General features: G+C 43.1%; 1 protein-coding gene across 1 annotated transcript; it reads left to right on the forward strand.

The window, feature by feature from the left end:
- Positions 1-48: 48 nt before the first annotated feature.
- Positions 49-23,829, forward strand: PTCD2 (pentatricopeptide repeat domain 2). Its single transcript, XM_066376969.1, has 10 exons — positions 49-175; positions 1,457-1,549; positions 5,391-5,520; positions 6,493-6,610; positions 8,932-9,010; positions 9,425-9,516; positions 11,398-11,511; positions 12,824-12,898; positions 18,941-19,054; positions 22,983-23,829. Exons 1-10 carry the CDS (start codon positions 64-66, stop codon positions 23,205-23,207), a joined length of 1,152 nt encoding a protein of 383 aa, XP_066233066.1. The 5' UTR covers positions 49-63; the 3' UTR covers positions 23,208-23,829.
- The last annotated feature ends 451 nt before the right edge of the window (positions 23,830-24,280 follow it).

Raw genomic sequence — 24,280 nt, forward strand, 5'->3', positions numbered from 1 at the left:
AGTCCCAGTCGGGCCTACGCTCCGCCCCCGCTGACTCCCGCAGTTGGTGCGGCCCTGGACAGCATGGCTGCTGCATTTCAGCCCCCGAAGCAAGCCCTGCTACAGGCCTTGCGGTCTTTGGTGTATCCTGGGGTGGGAGGCTCAGGCTCCACCTGCTACCGCTGCCCTCTCGGAGGTATCCACGGCCTCGGGCCGTGAGGGAAGGGAGGGATGGGATAGAAAGGACCTTTATACCTCAGCAGGCATCACTTTGGAGAAATAAAGCGCCGCAGGCAGTTACTGACCCAGAGCAGCGAGCGTGGCTTCACACGTGGATGCAGCGGTAGCCCCTGGGTTTCGTGGACACCCATGTACCTGGGAACCAAAGGACAGCGGGCTAGGGTCTTGATCTTGGGCTGTCGTATTCCCTCAGATTGGGCGACGTTGCTCACTGGAAACACCCCTCTCCCTTGGGCATAGTGTCCTGCAGAGTTTGGGAGCAGAGTCCCAGCTCTGCAGCTAACAGTCTGAAAGACCTTGAACAGCTTTCTTCGTAAAATTATTCCTTAATATCTTTATGAAAGTGAATTTGAAAATGCCGATGAATGATTAAGTATGTAACACTATGTATCAGGCATTATTCTAATACATTTTACAGACGTTCCTTTTCTCCTCACAACACCCAATGACAGTATCATTTTTTTTCTCCATTTACGGAGGAGGAAACAGCAAGTGTATATGATTTGCCCAAGGTCGGAGGGAGCTGTTAGGGGAGGAATTTGAACACAGGCAACCCGACAGTAGAGTCCCTCTGTAACTGCTTCTATGGACTGGCTTTCCATACAGCAGTTTTTATTGATACCAATGGTATTGCAGTACCCAGAGCTCTTTTAGTCTTTGCCCGATCTCCACTCCATGACAGCCCAGCATCCTGAAGAAATGATGTTTCCCAAACCCATCTTTTCTGCTAAGTTGTGGTCAGTAGTTTCTGAAATATCTTGAGGATACTGAGAATCCAAATCTGAGAGGTCATAATCCTCATTTCACAGATGAACTTGGAATTCCAGTGGTCACAATATAGCTTTTTCCACTGTATGCTTCTATTTAGATATGCCAAAACAAGATATTCCTGTTTTGCATTTAAACAATAGCCTTTGTTTGTTTTAAAATCTCCTTGTTATCCCTTAACCAGGCGATGAATATCTATTTTGTCTTTCAGATCCCAGACTCCTGTCAACCCATCCTCATATACAATTAATCACTAGCTCCTTTTACACACATAAACATAACTTGTCTTGCTGAGGATTTGCATTCTCTGGTAGTTTGGAGATAGTTTTTCCAACTAGGATGACTCTTATATGTATTGTATTTGTACTTATCTAGAAAGATTATGCTAAGTGAAGATGAGATCAGTTATTACTTGCTAAGTATAAAACAGTCAAAATGATTTTACTCTTTTTCTTTCTTTAATTTTTAGCTAAAAGATATCTACTTACAGATAATATTGTGAAATTAAAAGAATTTCAGCATAAGAAGGTGGCTATTGCCTACAGTCTTCCTGGCACCAAAGGTAATTGAATCTATTTTGTTAATCCTTTCATTGTTCTGCCTTCAGTTTTTCTCTGTCTCTGTCCCTATTCATTCCCTCCTTCCTTATATCTCAGAAAAAATTGAGATGATTTATTCTTAGTTACCTAGTCCACCCTACATGAACCTTTCATCTCATTCTCTACTACTGCAGAGTCTCAGCTCTTCTCTTGTCCCTTCACCAGAATCCCAAAGAAATACTAAAACTAATCAGTCCTCTCCTGATCCATGCCACTCAAAGGGTCAAGGGTCAGCAACAACTGGGAGGTTGACTGAAATAATAAACCTCAGGCCCTCGATGATTTGTATGTACATTAAGGTCTGAGAAGAACTGCTCTGGATGACTAGTGTTCAGACTTTGTTGCAATCCTTAGTAAAAAATACATTTTATGTTATATTTCCAGGACACGCGTATATAAATGAAATGAAACACAACAGTTACGTGGGATGGTTCATTTTCATATTTTCTACCTTTGTGGGAAAAGTCAATAGGCTAAAACAAACAAAAATTTCTTTTGAAAATTGGCAAAATACAGACAATTAATTATTGAGGCTGGGTGATGGGTACATGAGTCATTATATTGTTTTCTGTACTTTAGAATATGTTTGAATATTTTTATTATTAAAAGTTAAAAATGGCCCTGGCCGGTTGGCTCAGTGGTAGAGCGTCGGCCTGGCGTGCCGGAGTCCCGGGTTCAATTCCCAGCCAGGGCACACAGGAGAAGCGCCCATCTGCTTCTCCACCCCTCCCCCTCTCCTTCCTCTCTGTCTCTCTCTTCCCCTCCCACAGCCAAGGCTCCATTGGAGCAAAGTTTGCCCGGGCGCTGAGGATGGCTCTGTGGCCTCTGCCTCAGGTGCTAGAATGGCTCTGATTGCGGCAGAGCGGCAGAGCGATGCCCCAGATGGGCAGAGCATCACCCCCTGGTGGGCGTGCCAGTGGATCCCGGTCGGGCGCATGCAGGAGTCTGTCTGACTGCCTCCCCGTTTCCAACTTAAGAAAAATACAAAAAACAAAAAACAAAACAAAAAAAGTTAAAAATGCACCACCACCACTGAGGTCCTGTTTCCTCTCAGCTTCTGAGAAGTCTTGTTGCATTCATTCCCTCTCTCCTGCACATGAGTTAGTTTTTCCCAGTCCTTCAGATTCCTTTATAAACACAGCAAGACTCTCATCTCTTCCAGTAACGCTTTAACTTTCTTTACTGACGTTTTAGCTCGTCTTCCTCTACGTTCAAGTGTTTATGAGCACCTAATTAAGACTTCTTACTTCTTGTCACTCACAGTCTAGTGCTGTAGAACTCAGTCTTCCCTCCCTGTTCCACTATCCACAGTGTTATTGATATCATATAATACCGCCTACAGAACAAGAAGATAAGCCTTAAGCATGGGGTGAGGGGTAGAAGATATTAATCTATATTTTAGTAGACTCAATGTAGATTTTACTTCATTATTATTACTATTTTTGAGAGGGAGAGAGGTGGGGGAGAGATAGCAAGGGAGAGAGAAGAAAAGCATCAACTTGTAGTTGCCTCACTTTGTTTATTGATTGCTTCTCATACGTGCCTTGACGGGGATGGGGGGGGGCTCAAGTCAAGCCAGTGACCCCTTGCACAAGTCAGCGACCTTGGGCTCAAGCCAGTGACCATAGAACATGATCCCACACTCAAGCTGGTGGCCCTACGCTCAAGCCGGATGAGCCCAGGCTCAAGCCAGCAACCTCAGGGTTTCAAACCTGGGCCCTCAGTGTCCCGCCCAGGTCATCACTATTCCGTGCACCACCACTGGTCAGGCACATTATTTTCTTTTTACCAGGTCTTTCAGAGCTATGTGAAATTTGTATATTAGGGATCTATGACATCTGGTTATTTCCAATTGTCATAATCTTTCTTAGGCTGTGATGGTTTGCATATGTTCTGAAAGGCAATTAATATAATGAGTGCCAACCAACTCCATTATTAGATTGATATTTATAAAATCCTGTCAACATTTTATCCTTGTAAGAACCTGCAGTGGTACTGTGTCATATGTGACATCATGTGCAAACTTAAGCCCTGGCTTCCTAGCTCTTCTATAACGGACCTTATCCTTTCCGGAGTCCAGTGTGATTTCCTGTTAATCTAGTCACAGTTCTCCCCTCACTGCTCTCCCCGCCACAGTTCTTTGCTGTTATTTGTGCTTATACCTAAAATGCCCCTGTCTTCTCAGTTTTTCCAACCCTGCCTTGCCCCTTCCTTCCTCTCCAGCACTTCTCCCCTTCCACCAACCTGGTCTGTTTCTGCCACTCTGATTTTTCTCTTCTCTGTTATTATGTTTATAGTCAGTCATGTGTTACCTACTCCATCACTGTTTTCAGGTAACTTTCTATAGCGTCTCCTTGATTGGACTTTGCTCTTTCAGGGCAGGAACCTTACCTCTTGTGTGTGACTATGTGATAAGCACTTACATCATGATTGACTAGTCTTAAAATACAAACTACATCTGCTGACATTTTGGATTCTTAAGGATTATTAAGAAGGGTGAAGAAGTATAAGATGTAGAATCATCCCACTTGAAATCTTTTATATTAGAAGTTGTTTAGAAATATTTAATAGAACAAATCCTTTTAGATCTAAGAGGTGATGGAAGGAATGGGTGTAAGAATAATAACATCTGTGACTTACTGGCAGTTACTCTGGCCAGGCTCTGTGCTAAGTGCTCCCTGTATATTGTCTCAGGATGATCACGAGGTAAGTGTCATGCTCATTACTTTACACCTGAGGAACCAGGTCTCAGACAAGGGTCTCCCTATAGTGTGCAAGTGGCAGAACCTAGATTTCTGCCTAGGTTCTTCTGCTTGATGTGGTTTTGCAAGCAAAGATTGGAGGGTCCACTACAGTATCTCAAGCCTAGTGGGTCTTTTTTTCTTATAAATCGAGAGCAGTGTCTGCCTCAGCTTCCAGATCTCGCATTTTTAATATATCTTGTGCCACACATTTAAGCAGCATTCCTGCAGAGCTCTGGGCCGAGGAGCAAACCCTGTAGACTTTTCTTGGCACTTCCTGCTACTGAGAGCAGCCCTGCCCTCTGGAAGCAGATGCTTGCCTGTTCCTGCCGTGCATCTCACCCCACATTCTGGCGAGAATACAGCCCCTTCCTAATGCCAAGAGGCGACGTTTCCTTTTGGTGTTTGTCCCTACAGTTGATCAGACACAAGACAAGGGACAGAGACAGAGTATGATTACCTTGAAGAGAGTGAATTTTTCATTTGCCCTCTGCATTATATACTTCCTTGGATGCTTTCTGACAACTGAGTCGAGACAGTCCGAGAGGAATGAAAGGGGCAGAGCTGGGCCAAATGAAGGCGACACGGACTGTTTCTGAGTCATGTGGCTCAACTTGTGGGCAAGCCCATCTGCAGTTCCCTCTTTCTTTCAGTTACAGGTGCCCTGCCAGGTGATGGTCTGCATATTTTGGTTATATTTTCTTTCTTGTTTGTCCCCCCACATGAGTCACCTGTAGATATGGTTCATAGGCTAAACCTCTGAGATATTCTCAAACCAGTATGCATAAGGGTTATCCAGGTAGTCAAAAATACATATTCTTATACTCTCTTTCCCGGTGATTATGTATTAGAAAGTCTTGGGCTTGTGCCTCTGTGACATAGATGGTTTGTGTCATGAACCGTCTCTGACCCTGCGCTCGAGGAGACCGGCCCGTGGTGGGAGCTGCGTGGCCATGAGCCCCTTGGCAGTGTGTCAGGTTCTGGCTTTCCCTGCTCCCCGAGGCCAGACTCCGACAGTCCCAGTCAGCCTTAGTGATGGCCACCTCACTGTGCTTTCTTCCAGAAACCTACTTAAGAAACTTGGAAGAGAAGTTGACCCAGAACAAACTCATCTTGAAGGAGGAGTTGAAAACCTTACTTCATTTGTGTGAGTCCAGGGATGATGTGGAACTGGCTAAGAATGTCATATACAGGTGAGGCATTTCCTTAGACTTCTGCCAGCCTTTGTCTCTTCTGTACTCTGTTCCGTGTCCTGAGCAGTCTCATCTGCTTCCAAGATAGAGGCCATGCCTGTCCACTGGTGCCTGCCAAATCTCTCGTCCAGACTGCCCAGAGCACCGGACATTTATGTTCATTCTTTTGGCAAACATCTGTTGGATTTCTCCCGCATGTCAGGTACTGGGGACAGAAAAACAAATAATCCATGCCCCAAGAAATCACCAGCCAGTTTGCTAGCTCCCTTTATATGTTCCCTAGGCCTTCACATTCAGTTTACACAGACTTTTTCCTCTTGCTGGCCTCTGGAAGAAATCTCAAGCTACAAATAAGATGTCACTGTCTTTGAAATTTGCCTTTTCCTAAAACAAAAATTTCAAAACACCATTTAACTTATTTAACTAGGTGGTAGTAGCTCATGTATGCCTTTCCCAAGCTGAATAAAACAGAGAGATTGGTATAAGTTGTAAAATGCACCTGTTGATTATCTGCCATCCTAGATATAGATGAAGCCAGCCTACATGTGGGTGAAGTTATCCCACCCGTTTCCTCTGCTGCTCTCTAGGTGGGGCCCAGACAGAGAGACAGTGCATTCTGATGGGCTTCCAGAGGCAAGACCACTGCTCTTCCCTGACATATGCTCCCACTCAGTCCTAACAGGTTGTTGGTAAATTGAGAAGATGATTACAATGTACATTTTCCTCTCTTATTTCACAGGGTGAGTGGGCCTCCAACAAACCCTGTTTGTTTATTATTTATTTAAGTACCTGGTATATTTCTGTACTCCCGTGTTCCTTGGTTAGCTTCAGTTCTACAAGCTTCCGCTCCAGACTGTGATAGTGCCTCATTCTTTATTGTGTCCTTAACACCTAGCTGAGTGCATGCCACCGTCAGTTTGTCCTTTTCCTTGTGTCCCACCATTTGGCTCATTGAATCATTTTGATTACCAGGTACCATGCAGAGAACAGAAATGTCACTTTGGGGGAGTATAAGTTTGGACCACTCTTCATGAGGTTGTGCTACGAGTTGGATCTTGAGGATTCTGCAGTGGAGCTCATCAGAGACCAGGTTATTGTCTCCTGACTGCCTTCCCCGCCTATGTGATTTCCTTGTGCTGGGGATACGGTGTTTTAATAATGCTAGGAAAAGCATCTCTGGGTATACATTATTATCAGAGAAAGGTTGCTGGCCTGAGTGATGAGCTCTTCCCTGCACTTTTAAGGTTTCGTTGGAGTCAATCCCTATGAAGAAGTGTAGGCCTCTTTATACAAAGGGATAGGACGGGTATGAAAGAAGTGTCGGTACAGATTACAAGGTATCTGCCTGCCTTGGATGTGTGTCCACCTGGGACTGACCTTGCTCTTGAGGAGCTGCTTCTGAGGGGCGTGCAAGGCAGGCTGCCGTTTCAAGGCTGCCTTGCCTGCCTTCAACTCCGCTTCTCTCCTTTTCTTCTATTTATATTTCTGGTTGAAGGCTACATTGCAGAGTGCTTTTTCATTTTCAAAATGCTTTCACATATTCCAATTTTATTTTCCTAAAAACATCAATAGCAATAATTATTTTAAAATTATTTATTGAATATTTACTATATTTCATTTCATGGATTTCCCACAATAGCCCTGGTGAGCCAGATACTATGAATATTTCTGTTTTACAGATGAGGAAACTGGGACTTTGAGACATAAATTTATCATTGGTCAGAAACATTGGTTAGATTTTGGGTCTGGGACTAGCCACCTGGGACATTTTAGTATTTTTAGGGAACACCATAATTGAGTTACCCTTCTTTCTGCCTCGTCCTGTTTCAGCGAGAAAGGTGGAGCATTAGCTCTGGGCTCACCCCTCCTTTAGGGGTGCCCAGGCATTAGAAAGGTGACCATAATATTAGTTTAACCGATTTTTTTCTAAAAGACTAGTTTAACTGATTTTTTTCTAAAAGAAGAAATATACATACATATTTACATTTTAGTATATATGTATTAAAAATCTGGAAGGACAGACACTAAACTAGTATGTATTTTTAGGAGATAAAATTGAAGGAAATTCTCACTTTTTTACTTTATACATTTTTGTATTGTTTGTTTCACAGTAAGCATTTGTTAATGTTGTAATTGAAAGAAAACAAAAGTTTTATTATAATAAGTCATAGCCATGAGTATGATAAAAAAACAAATAGGAAATGAATGTAAAGTTTTTGTTTTTTCTTTAAGTTACCTGTGTGTGAAACATTCATAGATGACTGAGTTTCATGGAGTCATAGAATACACTGAAATCACATCAAGTGGCATAAAAGCCAAGACTGCTTCCACCTAATTTGTTGCATCCCTTACCAGAACCCTGCAGTATGGCCAGTACCATAGCCACTGGCCACACGTCTCTCTGGAGCCCTGGGACTGTGGCCATTCCATTTACATGTGCTGTACGTCTAGACTACAGGGTGGGCAAAAGTAGCCTCCAGTTGTCTGTGGGGAAAGTAATACAATAATTAATAAAAAATGATACAAGAATAAATTCTGTGTTTCACATACTGGCAACTACTTTTGCCCCACCCTGTACATGACATATTTCAAATATGTAATATAAAAAAGAGAATGTAAGGTCTTTGTTTTCTTTTTTATAATCACCCAGATATGTGATACTTCAAAGTCCAATGTCATCCAACTAAAAATGACTGACAGGATTCCTGTACTGAATTTCAGAAAAGGAAGTGAAATAGTCTTGGTTCTCTATCTCTTTCTTTTTTAAAAAAATTTATTGTTTTGACATGGTTTCAAGTACTTGCCTCTGTTCAGTGTACCCAACGCCAAAGGCATAACACCTAAGAGAGTAGGCAGCATTTCTAATTTTTTTTTTTTGACAGAGAGGGACATATAGAGACAAACAGGAAGGCAGAGAGATGAGAAGCATCAATTCTTTGTTGTGGCATCTTAGTTGTTCATTGATTGCTTTCTCATATGTGCCTTGGCAGGGGTGGGAGGATACAGCAGAGCATTTGACCCCTCGCTCAAACCAGCGACCTTGGGCTCAAGCCAGTGACCTTGGGCTCAAGCCAGCGACTATGGGGTCATGTGTTTGATCCCAAGCTCAAGCTAGCACCTTGTGCTCAAGCTGGATGAGCCCATGCTCAAGCCGGCAACCCCGGGGTTTTAAACCTGGGTCCTCCACATCCCAGTCCAACACTCTATCCACTGCACCACCACCTGGTCAGGCAGCATTTTAATTTTTTTTGAAAAAGAAATCCTTGGTATATCAGAGACTTATAGAATTCAGGAGGCCAAATGAATGAGATATGCTCAAAAATAGGTTCTGGACAGATAAGATGCAGTTTAAGGATAATAATCTCTTAATAGTTTTAACTTTTAACCAAAGTGTATTGTTTTTTTTATTAGCATTTACGAGGTTTCTTCTCAGACTGCACATCATTCAATATTTTGATGGATATGTTATTTATCAAAAGCAAATATAAAAGTAAGTATTGCAATTTATTTTTGCTGAAAAATGCTACCCTCTTTGCTGGTCTGGCAGTTAGGGAAAACAGTGGACCATGTGAAAAATGACCTGTGCCTTCCTGATGAGTGCCTGAACTGGGGAGAACTCATTCTTTGAATGTGAAAACATTTCATCTTATGTCATGCCTGAAACAAAACACTCCAGATTTTACATGTGATAAAATTATAACTGGTGTTTGAATATTCTTCCTGTATGACCTGATCATTAAGTTTGAAATTTAGTTCATTGGTAAATGACTTGGATAATTAGCTTTTATTGTGCAAAATACATTTTTTAGTAGATGGTGCTGATTAGGACTCTGGATCAACAGTAGAGGACTTTGAATTTACTTGACTTCATGTAACACTGCTGGCCCACTCTGACTTTTGGCAGGTGCACTGGAAGTATTGATAGAGATGAAAAACCAAGATGTGAAATTCAGCAAAGACACCTATGTGCTTGCTTTTGCAATTTGCTACAAACTGGTAAACTGTCTCCTCTTAATCTGTAGAGCATCCTGGGTAATGTTTGAAAGAGGATTTGTTGTTTTTTTTGTTCTCTACAATAAAATTTAGTTTCTCAGAAGTCTGTTTTCTATCTGTTGCAGATATTTCCATTTTAAATGTGTTCAGTTTTAGAAAACTCAAGTTAGCCATGTCAGACAGTTTTATTATGGGAAAAGCAATTTTATCATCTTTCACCCCTCTGTGGCAATTGTATAGATAGTGAGAACACGGGACAGTGTGCTGGGTTCAAGATTTGCTTTTAAGTGGTCTTGCTAAGACGTGGCCTGGCTACTAGGCTCATGCTGGGCTCTAATAGGCCAGGCTTCTCTGTGGCCTTCTCGCATGGAAACCTTATCCTTCATTGGCAAACTCAGAGGTTACTTTGTCCTCATCTGTGAATTTTCCTGTAATCACCAAAGTTGGAATCTCCTCCAACATCCCTTGATTGTACTCTATTTGTATCACCTATGTGGTCCTGTAACACTGCCTAATGTTATACCAAGAAGATGCACGTTTCATCCTTCTCAGGAGAATGTCAGCTCCTTGAGGCCTCTCCATAAGCCAGCACCTAACTCAGAGCCTGGTGTACACTCTGTCTTTGATAAATGTCTGTGACACAAAAATGACCTCTTTGAGGACAGCATGACTTAAGTCCCTACGTCATTACTGTATCAGTTTTGTTTCTTGAACAGAGAAAGTATTTTTTCATTATTTAATTATTTAGGTACTCCTCTCCAATCACACCATTTTATGATTCTGTGAAATACAAGGCCAGCAAAACACACAACACCTGAGCATCAACAGCTCGGCACTGTGATATGCAGTTTCCTGACCTACATAGAAGGCCTCCCTGAGTTTACAGTGAAGAGAGAATTGAATTCTGCCACTGACAGAGGAGAGAGGACTTTTCTCCCTGTATTGTGTCCAAGAATAGCTTGTTTTCCTCAGTGGAATCTAGAGTTGAAAATTTGAATTGGTTAGCCATTCCAGGTTCCAGGCCAGTTCTGGGAACTGTCCTCTTTCATCAGATTCAGGTTTGACTCCAGGATTTGAGTTGTGAGTCATGTCACAGCAGATAACACAGGAGGCAAAGCTGACGCTGCTGTTATGACCCTCATCTACCTGCAGCATGAACCAGGGAGAGGGTTTGGTCTTACCATTGCTCTCTGCTGGAAAGCGTATCACATTCTTAGAGGTTTTTTTTTAAGTTTTCTGGGATTCTTTCATGATTAATATTCAAATTTTCAGATATTTTCATGTTTTCAGATATTTGACTTACGTGGATATTTTCAGATTGGAAATCCTCTCAGGAGAAGTTTCTCTGTGTTGCTGAGTTTTACTCTATTATTTCATACTGTAGCAGCTGAATCTTCAACATTAGGGGATGCATGTCCAGAAATCAGCCCACCCAAATATAAAGAGACCTGTATGTTTGCTGATGAAACGGTCCCAAGTCAGAAAATTGACAAAGAATTTTAAAAGTAAAGCTAATTCAGATTTGAGCTGCTAATATATAGATAACCTGGTCTATTGGCAGATAGTCTCTATATCAGCGGTTCTCAACCTGTGGGTTGCGACCCCGGCGGGGGTCGAACAACCAAAACACAGGGGTCACCTTCCGATGGCTTTAGGCGACTCCTGTGTTTTGGTCATTCGACCCCCGCTGGGGTCGCGACCCACAGGTTGAGAACCGCTGCTCTATATGGTCATTTGATGGGCTTGAAACAGGCTCTGGGAAATTTTTGCAAAAGGAAATCTGAACTACCGAGCAGTATTAATCATTTTAAATAAAATGATTTTAAGTTAAATAACTTAAAGCTTCATGACATTTGTTTATTAAGCAGTCCTATCTCCTTCTAGAATAGCCCTGAGTCTTTTAAAATCTGCACTGCGGTAAGGGAGGAAGCCCTGATCAAAGGAGAGGTCCTGCCCCGGAGAGCGGCCTGTTTCGCCGTGGCACTGGCCCTGAACCAGGTAAGGCTTGGGGTGCACGTAGGTGAATTGGGAACGTGCAGGACATTACCACTTTTCTTTTTTGCTTTTCTTTATTTATTTTTCCCTCTGACTGTATCAAAGAAAATGTCCTTTGGTGCCAGAGCAGCCTGCATTTACACCTGTGCCTCCAAAATCTATGTGCACTTACAGTTCAGGACGTGCATGCACTGCTGTCGAGAAGGGGCTGGCCAAGATCCTGTGGGGAATCAGTGAGGGAAGTACCCCCTGAGGAATTTCTCCAGTAATTAAAATGAAGATTTCAAGTGATATGTTTACTATGTAACATTCTCAGAGAACGGTTTAATTTGGTGCTCTCCAAAGCTGAAGTCACCTCAAATGACTGAGGACTCCTCTAATGAGCCCATTGTAGAATTGGGGTTTATCCTGTAGTTAGAACCAAATACTCTTATTTGGAAGAGACTTTAGTGATCTCTCAGCCTCCCCCTCTTACTGGACAAATGGAAGCAACTGAGGCTCAGAGAGAAGAGAGGACCTCCCTGTCTTCACACCTCAGTGAAGGAGAGTTAAAGCCAGACCGGGAATACCCCTCTTGAAGAGCCCCTCCCAAGATGTCCTATTGCAAAACCTAAGAAAATGTAAAATGCTTTACTTACAAATATGCATAGGCTTTATTCTCCCTGGCTATTGGGAATAGGCATGGAATTGGCTTCAGGGAAAAGTCTCCCTGCTGCTGTCATCCTGACACACTGCTTCCAGCCAATATGGCTTATCTACGTAAATCCTTGATTAACTTCCCCTTTACCACCAGAAGGATCCAGAGAACTCATTACTAGACCTGAGCTCTGTTGCCATCACTGTGAATGGGAATGTAGGCTTTGTACTCCAGGCTGTGCCTCACCTTTGAGGACTACGCTGTGGGCTTTCTGAGCGAGGCAGTAGTGCTCTCCTCTCCCCGCTTCTCTAGGACTCACCTGTGCGCACCTCCAGTGTGTCCACCTTTTCTGTGGTCTGAGCTTCCTGCTGTGTTCTAAATATGTCCGAGATGAGGAGTTTTGAAGCTCATTCCAGTGGGAGGAGAAGAAATGTCCATTTTATGCCTCCCTCTTAACAACTGGAACTCAGGCAGGGTGTTAAAACAATTAGTAACATGAAACTGTAGGACTCATTTTATAGAATGTTCACTCTTGATTACCGAAAATCTTTTTTCTTTGTGGACTTTAAAACTCTGGTGCACCATGAACAGAAATATCCTGCCATCGTTAAATGATCTTTATGATGGCAGAATAATGTTCATAAGACTTAGGGTATGACTTGTTTTTCTTCTTTCTAGAACCAACTGGAAAAAGCTGTATCCATTTTTTCTCAAATCATGAAGGCAGAAAGCATAATCTGTGTTAACTTAAATGTAAGTAACTTCTTTATGGTTTCAAGAAAGGCTTGAAATGTGCTAAAATGATGTCTAGAGATTTTTGTCTGTGTACGGTGACTTTTGATCTCCAAAGGGCTTCATTTGATTGATGTATTGATTCATGTATTGAGCTCTGTGGGAAAGTTCCCGTATAGCCTCTGTGAGACCAGTCAACACAGCTGTGCTTCCTGGAGTGTGTGCATAGGTGGGAAGTGTGGATACGCTCAGATACAAGACCAAGAGACATGCTCCAGGTGCAACACATGACTGTAGAAGGCATAGACTAGAGAAAAGGAAGGTAGACCCTTCAGTCTGTTTACTGAGACTGGAGGGGAACGGGTGTGCTAATTGCATCCCAGGCAGGCCCCCGAACTCGTGGAGTCACCGTATCCACAGCACATACAGCAGTGCTGGAGGGGCCGGTGCGCGCTCAGTAAACATTAGCTGTTTTCCTTCTAATGCTGCCAGCCTGCCATGGCTTATCTGCCCCAGTGAGCAGAGTGTCACCTGCCCCTGCCTGTCCCAGGACTGGTGCCAGGGCAGAACTGTGGTCAGAGTGGGTGGGTCAGCCTGAAAAGCTCATAGGCTCAGGCAAGCCTGGGAGGCCAAGGTGGCCAAGGTCCCGAGTCCAGAGGTTCAGGTCATTTGAGCCAGCAATACTGGTGAGCCTAACAGATGGCTCAGCCTCATCTTCCAGCAGATGCCACACATCTTTTATTGTCTCTGCTACCTACCGGAGGTAGATAGCCTGGGGATCCCAAGTATGTAGCTGCTTCTGAGAGACAGACGGCCGGCTGATGCACTCATCTCATGATTGGCCAGTAGAATTGCTAGGGTTCCAGTGGTTCACAGCATCACAGGAAAGAAATGTAGGAGAGTGTGTTGAGGGGTTTTATGTGGACCTATTAGTGGCTTTTCCTTAGAGTTGAAGTGGGGATTGATAAGGATTGGTGGTGAGACATTGAGGGGAGGGAGATTGGCAGGGTTTTAATATACTCTAAGGTACCCTGCCAGATATTCTATATTTGTTGGTTTGCTTTATACAACACTGTCAGAACAGTATGTCTCCATAATATAGATGTGAAAGTGGAGATTCAAAGGGTAAGTAAATTACCCAAGCTCTCACAATTAAAAGCAGAGATGGGTTTTAACACAAACACATCTGTTTGACTGCAAAGCCCAGGGTTTCCTTACCGCTGCAGACCTACGGAGACGGGCTGTGTCTCTTCTCCGGGCCTAGACCAGCCGCTGCTCCTGAACAGTGTGAAGAGCAGAGGACTGGGGTGTCAGAACTTAGATCTGCCATGGTGCGCATATTCCCTGCCTCTGAATTTAGATCCCTCCCCTATTCCAGTCCTTGGTTAGCTCTCACAGTTGTTATGAGAATGTAGTAATGATTTCTTTTCCAAATGAGAAAGTGCATTGGTGGGACTAAAACGTGAGCCTGCTGAGAGCGAGCTGGCCCCTCACAGCAGGAGGAGAAGCCCCGTGTGGCGGGAAGTGTGCCCACGAGCTGGGCAGCCGGACCAGCACCTCGTCTCTGAGCTGGAAGGAAAGGCAGCTGGTGAATTTGGTGGAAGGGGCATGATTCAGGCAAGGAAGACAGGAGGAACCTTGAACTGGTCTTGAATATGAATCATCGTCTCCATCAGCTCGATCACAGAATTATCAGCTGCCAGGAATTTTAAAGAAAGTTTTATTGTTTAAAAATTCTCACTTAGGAACTTCTTCTAAAATGTCCAGTTTAAATTTCTCATTTTTCAATATCAGCCTGTTTCATCTTCAGGAACGATGAAAAAGAAGTGGTTGCCATTCTCAGGTTTAATAATCTTTCAGATTCTGGGTCTCTGATATTAGAACAGGGTTTTAAAAATATGATTTAATGGGCCCTAGCTTTCCCAAGCCTGAGTCATTCTCTTGGAACCCTTCAGGGCAATATGTTAATTTTTAAGAAATGGAAACCTGACAAATAGGCTAAGTAGAGAGTCTGTTTAGTCAGTCTTAACAGGAATAAATGAAGGTTTTTTCCTGATCTACTTTAATAATTAATGCCTTATACTAAAATCTTTTTTCTGCTGCCAACTGGAATTTGCACTTACCCAATTATTCCTCCTTAATTTTCTTTTCATTGAAATTGCTCCTGCTGCCAATATGACCCAGAGGTTCTGGTTTCTCATTTTCCCAGCTAATATGTGTTCTACATTACATGGCTTTAGCAGGAGCTGAAAAGCATATGCATGTTGATTCTGCCCTTTTAGTCTAAATTTAAACCCATCAATTGCAAACGAACTATTGCCCATCTTTAGCAATGCTGTTCAATATAAGAGAATTAATATTCACTTCCAAATAAATATGTCTGAAAGTGTCAGAGACCAACAAAAGGTAACTTTCCACTGGTCCTATTTTATTTCTAATTATTTTTCTAGAAACTGGCACATCTCCAAATGGGGACTCATTTTTGAATTGAATTACCTTGCAAGGAAATTGACAGATGATTAGGTTTGCTGCCTTCATCCTTTATTTATTGACATAGGTGAATGTTTTAATGTCCTTTGCTACTAACTAAGGTCACCCTAAAGCTCTAGCTCATGCTGGGAAGTCTCTTAGGCTGCACAGGTGGGGAAGGGGACGGCACTCATTTCTCTTAAATCCCTTTGTGGCAGCATCTCACCTGTATGGATAAGTTAAGAATTGCTTTTTGGTGGAAGCAACGCAGAATCCAAAAACACAAGTGTCTGTACAGATTTCAGCTTTCTTTTTCTTTTTCTCTCGCACAGAAAACCAGAGGTAGCCAGTCTAGTTCTGGTGTGTCATTCCATGACATCATCAGGGACCCAGCTTCTTTCTGATTTCCACGCCACCATCCTAAGCACGTGACTTCCGTCCATGGTATTGCTGTTCCAGCAAGGAGGAGGAAGAATAGAGTGGGCATAGAAGTGAGCACCTTTTAAGGGTGCTTTCCCTATCGTCCCAACCAGTACTGTTATTTACATGTTATTAGACAAAACGTAATCCCATGAGCTCACCTAGTTGCAAAGAAACCTGAGAAATAGAGTGCTTGAGTTCCATGCCTGATGGAATCAGTTACAATTAGGGAGTTCTGTTATCAAAAAAAGAAGGGGAGAATGGTTTAGAAAACTAGCAGTCTCTATCACACAATGATATTCTACTTCAAATATAGCAAACTTTAAAAGAAAATACAAGAAAAAAGAAATGCAAATTTCTGGCATGGTTAGGGCTTTTTTGGTCAAAGGTATCCAATGATTTGTCAGCATTCCCTGAGGCCTCAGGAAATCAGAGGGTAGGAAGTATGTGTTCTTTTAATAGTTATTCTTACCAAAATTCCCGCTGTCCTTGCTAATTCAATTTTCCTAGCTTTTTGTTTGAAATCTGTAAGATTAAAGCAATGTGCTGTACCCTGATTCAGCTTCTCTTAATTGCAGCCTGAGACTTCTGTTTGAGACGAGCTCCTAGCTTTCAATTTTCCTTTTGCCTTTCATCAGTAACTGCTTCATCTATATTACCCTTCATCAGTATATTCATAAGGTATCGAAGATTACTCTTGAAACCCCTACTGCATCAGAGATAGTTGCTGGAGGCCAGGAGAGAAGTTGGGAAAACTTATGAAGAGAAGCTGACATCTTCCAGGAGCACGTCATTGAGTTTCAAGCATGGAGCTCCAGGAGGTCCATCTTTGGAAACTGCTGTGCTCCCTTCTCATTCGTTGTTATGGAGGGTCTCCTAGGTGCCCTATTGAGGTGACTTGTCTGACCTCAATAGGGTAGTCTGCTGCCAAAAAAAAAAAAAATCAGTTTTTATTAACAAGGGTGTTAAGAACTAAGAGTAGAGATTTTGCCAGACTTCCAACTAATGAGTTAGCCTGCTATTGTTTCATGGATGCTGGTAGATACTTAAGACATCAGGAAGTAAAGAACAATTTATTACTCACAGCAGTAGCAGTAGCCAGAATATTAGCATTTTTGCATCAGTTCCCAAACCTCACTTCCCATACACCTCTTGCACACATGGGGTCTTACATTTTAAGAGAGGAACCCTGAGTTTGGGGAACCCAAATCTCTTATAATGGGTGGTTAGCATGCCTGCCCTTTGCTCTGGATGAGACACTCTATCTTTCCCCAGGCTGTTGGTTATACAAATACCCTTGAGCAGATAGTTTGGAATAAAGGCTATCAGTGCTTCTGCTCAAATGTAGAAACCCATGGAGGGTTGTCTCCCAACAAATACTGTGCTCATGAATTCGCCTGTGCTTTAGAACACTGGACTTAGATTGAGCCTTGGGATTTAGTCTGCTTGGGATCACTTCATTCTGTTCTGCAGGACCAACAGTGGTCCCTCATCCTAATCAACTGCTCAACAAACATAAAATGTTATGAAAAGGACTATTGAGAGAACTTAGCTGGTTTCATATTTAAAAAGAATATCTTCCCCAAAACGACCTTTCCTAAGGATCAAGAGCCTTAAAAATATTTACATCCTTAAACTTTATAATTTCACTTCTGGGTATTAAGTTTAAGAAATTAAGTGTAGGGAGGGGGGATGCATTCAGAGCAACACTAGAATCTATGTAAACACAATAAATTAAAATCAATTAAAAAATAGAAAAAATTAAGTTTAGTTTTTAAATGTATAAGATATATACATTTATTAATATTATATAGCATGGTATGAATTTATTTGATGCATTATTTTATTTATATGATGGATTGCTATGCATTTATCATTAAAAAGTTTTTTTTTCCAAAATTTCTTTTTTTTTTTTTTTTTTGTATTTTTCTGAAGTGAGAAGCAAGGAAGCAAAGAGACCGACTCCTGCATGCACCCAACTGGGATCCGCCCAGCATGCCCACCAGGGGGCGATGCTCTGCCCATCTAGGGCATTGCTCTGTTGCAACGGGAACCTTTGTAATACCTGAGGTGGAGACCATGGAGCCATCCTCAGCGCCTGGGCCAACCTTGCTCCAGTGGAGCCTTGGCTGCAGGAGGGGAAGAGAGAGATACAGAGAAAGGAGAAGGGGAAGGGTAGAGAAGCAGATGGGCGCTTCTCCTGTGTGCCCTGGCCAGGAATCTAACCCGGGACTTGCACACACTGGGCTGACACTCTACTGCTGAGCCAACCGGATAGGGCCTCTAAAATTTCTTTTTAATACTATAAGAAAACAAAAAGCAGAATCAAGTTTGGGGGGAAATTAATATATTTGGAAAGTAATACATGAAATTATAAACAATGGTTAACAATTAGTAAATTCTGAATTATTTTCATTTTATTTAAACCTTTCTGTATTTTTTCAAGTTGTACTAATGAACAGTTGTAATGGGAGGAATGTGTTCTTATTCCCTGTTGTTTCTGTCTGATGGGAAGTAGATAGTAATATCATTTTGAAAGCCAACTATAGTACCCAGTTTTGAAAGTTTCTTAATAGCTACTATAAGTAGAAGTGCCTCATGAAGACTTGAATTGGCTTCCACTATTAACTGCAGCAACCCATGTGCTTGGAGTTTCGTAACCAAAAAAATTAATGCTAAAAGATAAAGGTATCATTTACCCTAGAACCAGTCTTATGAAAGTGTGTGATTGGCATAACCTCTGAACCTAGAGGCAATAGGGAGGAAGAAACTGATAGTAATGTTTATTGAGTATTTAATGTTTATAATAACTCAAAATGTGAGATGCAAAAGTATTTTCCTCATTTTGCAAATAAAGAAATTGAAAGAGAGTAAGTACCGGCCAGAGTTGCACAGTAGTGACCACCAGGGCTGGAAACCCAGCCCGAACCTCTGTTCTTGTTCTCTCCATTTCTAGCTGTGAGCAAGTTTCGCGGGTGTGGTGTTTTGATTTGCCATTGGCTAGCGGGAGTGCATCTGAAGCATTTTTTTTTTGAACTTGTGCAAGAAATGTGAATTAGGAAAAAGCATGGAAATGGGATAGGTGCCTGTAAATATAGGCTTATCTAACGGTATGTTTCTCAGTGTTGAATGCTGGCTTAGTCTTGGTTTCGCTTTTGTCTTCTTTTTATTCAGCTTATGATCCATATCCAGTCAAACACGTTGAAAGCCCTGATAGAGATACTAAAGGATGCCACAGAGGAAAATTTATCACAGTTTGTGAAAAAACCTAAGTTCTCAGAGGAAGTGGTGAGTATGGGGTTGTGGCAGAAATCATTTAAAGGTGAAGGCAGTCCTTAGAGAGGCTGCCTCCTTAGGGAGAGATGGTCACGTGTGGCAACCTCTCTGTCGTTCCTGTTGTAAGATATCTCTGTGTGGGTGCCAAGATTTCTTTCCTTTCAATGGAATATATCCTCCAAAATACTAGGGAAACTTTCCTTCTTTACATTTTTCTTTTCCCCACAATGTTTTTGTGGGTCCTGGCTCTCTTTTTCTATTTCCTTTCTCCTTGAGCCTCTGGTACCTTCTCCCCACCCCTCACTCTTAGTTGATGACCTTGCTTCCTGTTTCAGGGAGGAAGCAGGCAATCAAAGCACAGTGCTTGCTGCCTGACAGCCTTCTCGCTGCTCTCCCTGGCCTGAGCCGCCCTCCCGAAGCCATGGGGACTGCCCCAGTTCAGTCCTGGAACTCATCCCCTCTGCCCCACCTCAGGGCATCAGTCCAGATGTTCTCTCACTCTCTTTGAGCATCATTAATGTCCCTTTCCTTGTGGATCATTCCTATCAGCAAACCATAGGCAATAGTATCTCTCATCTTAAAAAAAAAAAAAAAAAAGAAATCTTCTCCTACTTAAACAAATGAAGACATATTATGTGTTTAGATAGGAAGACAACCTCCAGATGTTAAGCCATATTAAAGCATCTATCATTAGAACTGTTTTAGCTCCTGAGTAAATCAGCTAATAGAACTGTATAAATGCTTTGCAAGATTTTAAAACAAAATTAAAGGAGAAAGAAAAATTGAGAGCAAAATGAAACAGATGAACCCATATGTTACATTAATGGTTTAAGCACACAAAGGGATTATTTCAAGTCATCTGAAATTTAGTAATTTTTATGTTGCTAGTAGTATAAAGCCTGAGGGAAACAAAGAACTGTAAAGAAAGTGTAAATTATTGGCAATGATCACTCATTAGCAACGGCACCAGTATTGTCATTTTGACACTGAAGGGACCTGTTGGTTGCTCCTCCCTGCTTTTCTCCCTCCTTCCCTTGCCATTGTAGGACTGGTCCTGCCTGGTGTCTGGGACAGCAGGACTGGCAGTGGAAGGCAGGGGGCTCTCTCCCCTCTGCCACACTGTTGCCCCTCAGTCCAGTTCTGCCTCCTCACCTCCACCCCAAGGCTTCTTCCTGCTGTTAAAGGGAACAAAACACTAACTGGATATGTGTACATTTAAAGCTGCTTTCTTTCTGAGGTCTTAGCTCTGCAGAGGCTGGGACCTGCCCAGATTCCTTTGGAATATGTTAGAAAAGTTGGGGTACTGGAAATGCAAACAGGTTTCAAGTACACAGTAGTGTGCACGTGTGTGCACTACTGACACACTGCCCGGTTATCCCTGAGATCTGCCCACCAGGGTGCTGTCCAGCTGCACACTGAAGCATCCAAATAGCCTGCACCTGGGAAAACACTGACTGTTTGTATCTGAAATTGTTTTCTCCCAAAGCCTGTAAGACGGATCTACTTAGAAAGCTCAGAGGATTCCCTTGGTTTCTGTGGGACATTCAGAGAACTGCTTGTTGTGAAATGAATTGATCAGTATAAACCAGGTAGCTTTTGAGATAGTTCTAAATGTTTTTGAGGTTACATGTGCAATCTTATATTGTAAATCTATGCATTTTAGAAATGTTCTTATGTGGTGTTTATACCAACAGTATAAGCAATGTCTTACAGTATGTGTGGAGATAAGGTGGTGTGCCACTAGAGGAATGCTGAAGAGAATTGTTGAATTTCTGCAATGCTAGGACTGAAACCACTCACACAGCTGTTTATTCATTGTTTTTTTTAAAAAACTAAATTAACAAACAATGTAGTATAATCTGTTTTCTGCTTAAATTGTAGAATACTCCTGAAGACACCATTTAATATTTTTGTAGTGATGTGACGGAACTGATGTCATATATGTAATTAGAGCAAAGTTGCCTCCAGCTTAGCATATTTTCTTCTTCTTTTGGAAGCCATATGCTGCACATTCAGTTATTTCATCTTGAACATGAGGACTAAGCAAGCTATTCCTTTTAAGAACATTAAGAAGTGTATAAACTTTTAATCTGTGACGGTTGAGTGGGGAGCCCTTGTTTGAAAGGAAGGTGCGCAGGTAACAAAGGGAATTATATTAGAAGATGACCCAAGGAAATGTTAGAGACCTTCATTACAATTAAATTTCAACAAGAAATGTTGGGCTATATTGTTAATAAGGATTGAACTAAGTAAAATGTTGATTTTGTTCAGTGAGTAGCTCCACATTCTTCTTAGACCAACCCATGTTTGTAGAATTAAATGGCATTCCGATATCTCTGACTGTGTAGATACACCTGTTCTCCATGCTTCACTCAGGTAGCCAGCACCCCTACCACCTCCACCTGCACGATTCACAGGCATCTCAGTCACGTCCACAGCAGGACCCCTGATTGTCCCCTGCAGACCTACTCCTCCCATCTTCCCCAGCTCAGCTGTGACATCACCCGTCGCCGAGGTATAAAGCCCAAGTTGGGAAGATGTCTTTGATTCCTCCCTCCTTCACCCTTTCAACAAAAAAATCCTTCAAAGTTTAAATCTAACATATATCTTACACACATCTACTTCTCCATCTTTTCTGCATTTCTCAGTCGTCACCACCATCCTCTCTTCAGGGCTGTGGCGGGGCCTCCCGATCAATCGGTCTCCACGTTCTCGCACCCGCCAGTTCTCCACGCTGCTTTATTAACCAAAATCAGATCATGTCCTTGTGGGACCCTCTGATGGCTTTTAGAATAGATTCCAAAAACCTGACCATGTGTAACACCTGGCGAACATTTAAGGGAGGATTCGTGACATGTGGGGAGCAAAACCAAGCCAGAGGGAGGAGGATGCAGAGGAAAAGCGAGTGGCCCGTGGAGCTGCACACACTCGGAGGGCAGAGTCCCTCCTGCTGACTTTCCACTGTCACCCAAGTTACCCTCCGCAGCGAGGGTGCGAAATAACAGGGACAGAGCCTCACCGTTCTTGTGAGAAGCCGCACACACAGCCTGTTTCTCAGACTGAGGATGTGTTCATTCTCACCTCAAACACACCCTGAAAACCTCCAGAATGGAAAGTGTTCCTAATCTAACACAGAACATTAAAAATAAAAAGATTTCTAATCCCCGAAACAAACAGAAGAAACTTACTGTGCCTCATAAAGCCCTGTGTAATCTGTCCCTGCCTCCTGCGGTCATTAAACTGAATGATCTTGTCCCATTGCTGCCTGAGCTCCTTTCCCTGGTGTGTTTCACTGTGTGGGGTGTGCTATTTAAATGCCCCCTTTAGGCCCTGGCTGGTTGGCTCAGTGGTAGAGCGTTGGCCTGGCCTGCAGGAGTCCCCGGTTCGATTCCCGGCCAGGGCACACAGGAGAAGCGCCCATCTGCTTCTCCACCCCTCCCCCTTTCCTTCCTCTCTGTCTCTCTCTTCCCCTCCTGCAGCCAAGGCTCCACTGGAGCAAAGTTTGCCTGGGTGCTGAGGATGGCTCTGTGGCCTCTGCCTCAGGCGCTAGAATGGCTCTGATTGTGGCAGAGCGACGCCCCCTGGTGGGCAGAGCATCGCCCCCTGGTGGGCATGTCGGGTGGATCCCGGTCGGGCACATGCGGGAGTCTGTCTGACTGCCTCCCGGTTTCCAGCTTCAGAAAAATACAAAAAAAAAAAAAAAAAAAAAATGCCCCCTTTATAAGATATTAGGTATGATTTTCAAGTACTATTTCCAAATTTTGTATGTAGCTTGGCAGGTCCCTTATAGCTAGTCACGCCTCTGTGTGCATCTGGTTTCTCCACATTCAGGTGTGCTCTCTCCAGTTCTGCAAATCTATGTCACTGCTTCTTGGTGGATAGAAAGAACAAGGGGAAAATCTGGCGTAGATACAATGATTTGCTTTTCTTGTTTTTCCAGCTGGCCAAAGTGAGGAGAAAAGTGGAGGATGTGCCCGCCCTTCTGGACAGCTTTGACGAGCTCTACGGGAAACTGCACATAAATGGCCAGGTCACCACTTACACTCTGGATGCTCTGCTCTGCCACACCCCCAAGGACCTGAAATCCCACATGGTCCCATTAAACAAGAGGACAGTCAGCCGTCGGACCTTCCAGCCACTCAGCCAGTCCCTGTGGGCTGAGTAAACCCAGGTGTAAACCCCCTGTGGGGCGGGTCTGAGTCGGAGGGGCCTGCTTCTGGGAGTTGGTGGCACCCTAAGGAATGAGGCAGCGAACTCCAGTGGACACGGGGCTAATACTCAGCCGCCTCCTTCGTCGCCATATTCGTGAATGCTGGCATGCGGCCCTGAGAAGCCAATGCATTGTGCCGCTCTGAAGGTCTAGACACAAGCGAGCAGAAAGCTCAGCTCCCTCAGAAAGGAGGTAAACTGCTGAGGCTCCCTGAAGGAACGTGGTCACGGTCTCCAGTCCAGCTTCCAGGGCCGGCGTACCCAGGAAGCCCTGGTGGGAGCCTTTCACTAGAAGTAGGTGGTCAGCTCCAACTAACGTGGGGGGGGGGGGCAGTCATTGCTGAGTTCCGAAGGTCTGAACCTCTGCTGCCGTGCGGGGAAGGAGCCAGGTTTTCTCACTGCTTCTGCCATCATTTGTCAGTGACCCACAAGCAAGATACTTGAGATCTTATTTTTCCATCTGTAAAAATAATAGTGCCTGTGTGGGTATGTGTATTGATTTGAAATTTTCATTCAAGGTTCAGTAGGGTCAGTATTTCTCAAAAAATAAGAAAATAAAGGTTCCCAGAACTTCTTGAGATTATGTTTTGTTTTCTCAGCAGCACAGACAAAACCAGAATTTAGCTCTCAGAACTGGTAAGTCAGTCAAAATGTAAGTAATTGCTGCTTTGGTCATGGGCAAGCCATGCACTTTTCAAGTAAGTGCCAATGAAACCACACAGTGCTCTCTGCATTGCTTGGTCCCCCTATGGGACAGACATATTTGTTCCTATGGTTCATCTTATTTGTCAGTGGTTCTCTCTTTTCTGTCTTTGGATGGTTTATTTTTTGGTACAAATAAATGTGTCTCAACTGCAGGCCAGAGCATCCTCGTACTGATCCGATACTTGGTTTGGAACACAGGTAGGCGGTTCCCCAAGTGACAGTGACACTGGGGCCCCTCGGCCCCGCCCGAGAGTGCTACAGACTCTTCAGTGCAAAAGTTTACTTGATTGTTATTTTGAGGCAAGAATTGTTCATAGAATCAGA

Source organism: Saccopteryx leptura, chromosome 1, assembly GCF_036850995.1.
Source record: "Saccopteryx leptura isolate mSacLep1 chromosome 1, mSacLep1_pri_phased_curated, whole genome shotgun sequence".
Classification (NCBI taxonomy): domain Eukaryota; kingdom Metazoa; phylum Chordata; class Mammalia; order Chiroptera; family Emballonuridae; genus Saccopteryx; species Saccopteryx leptura.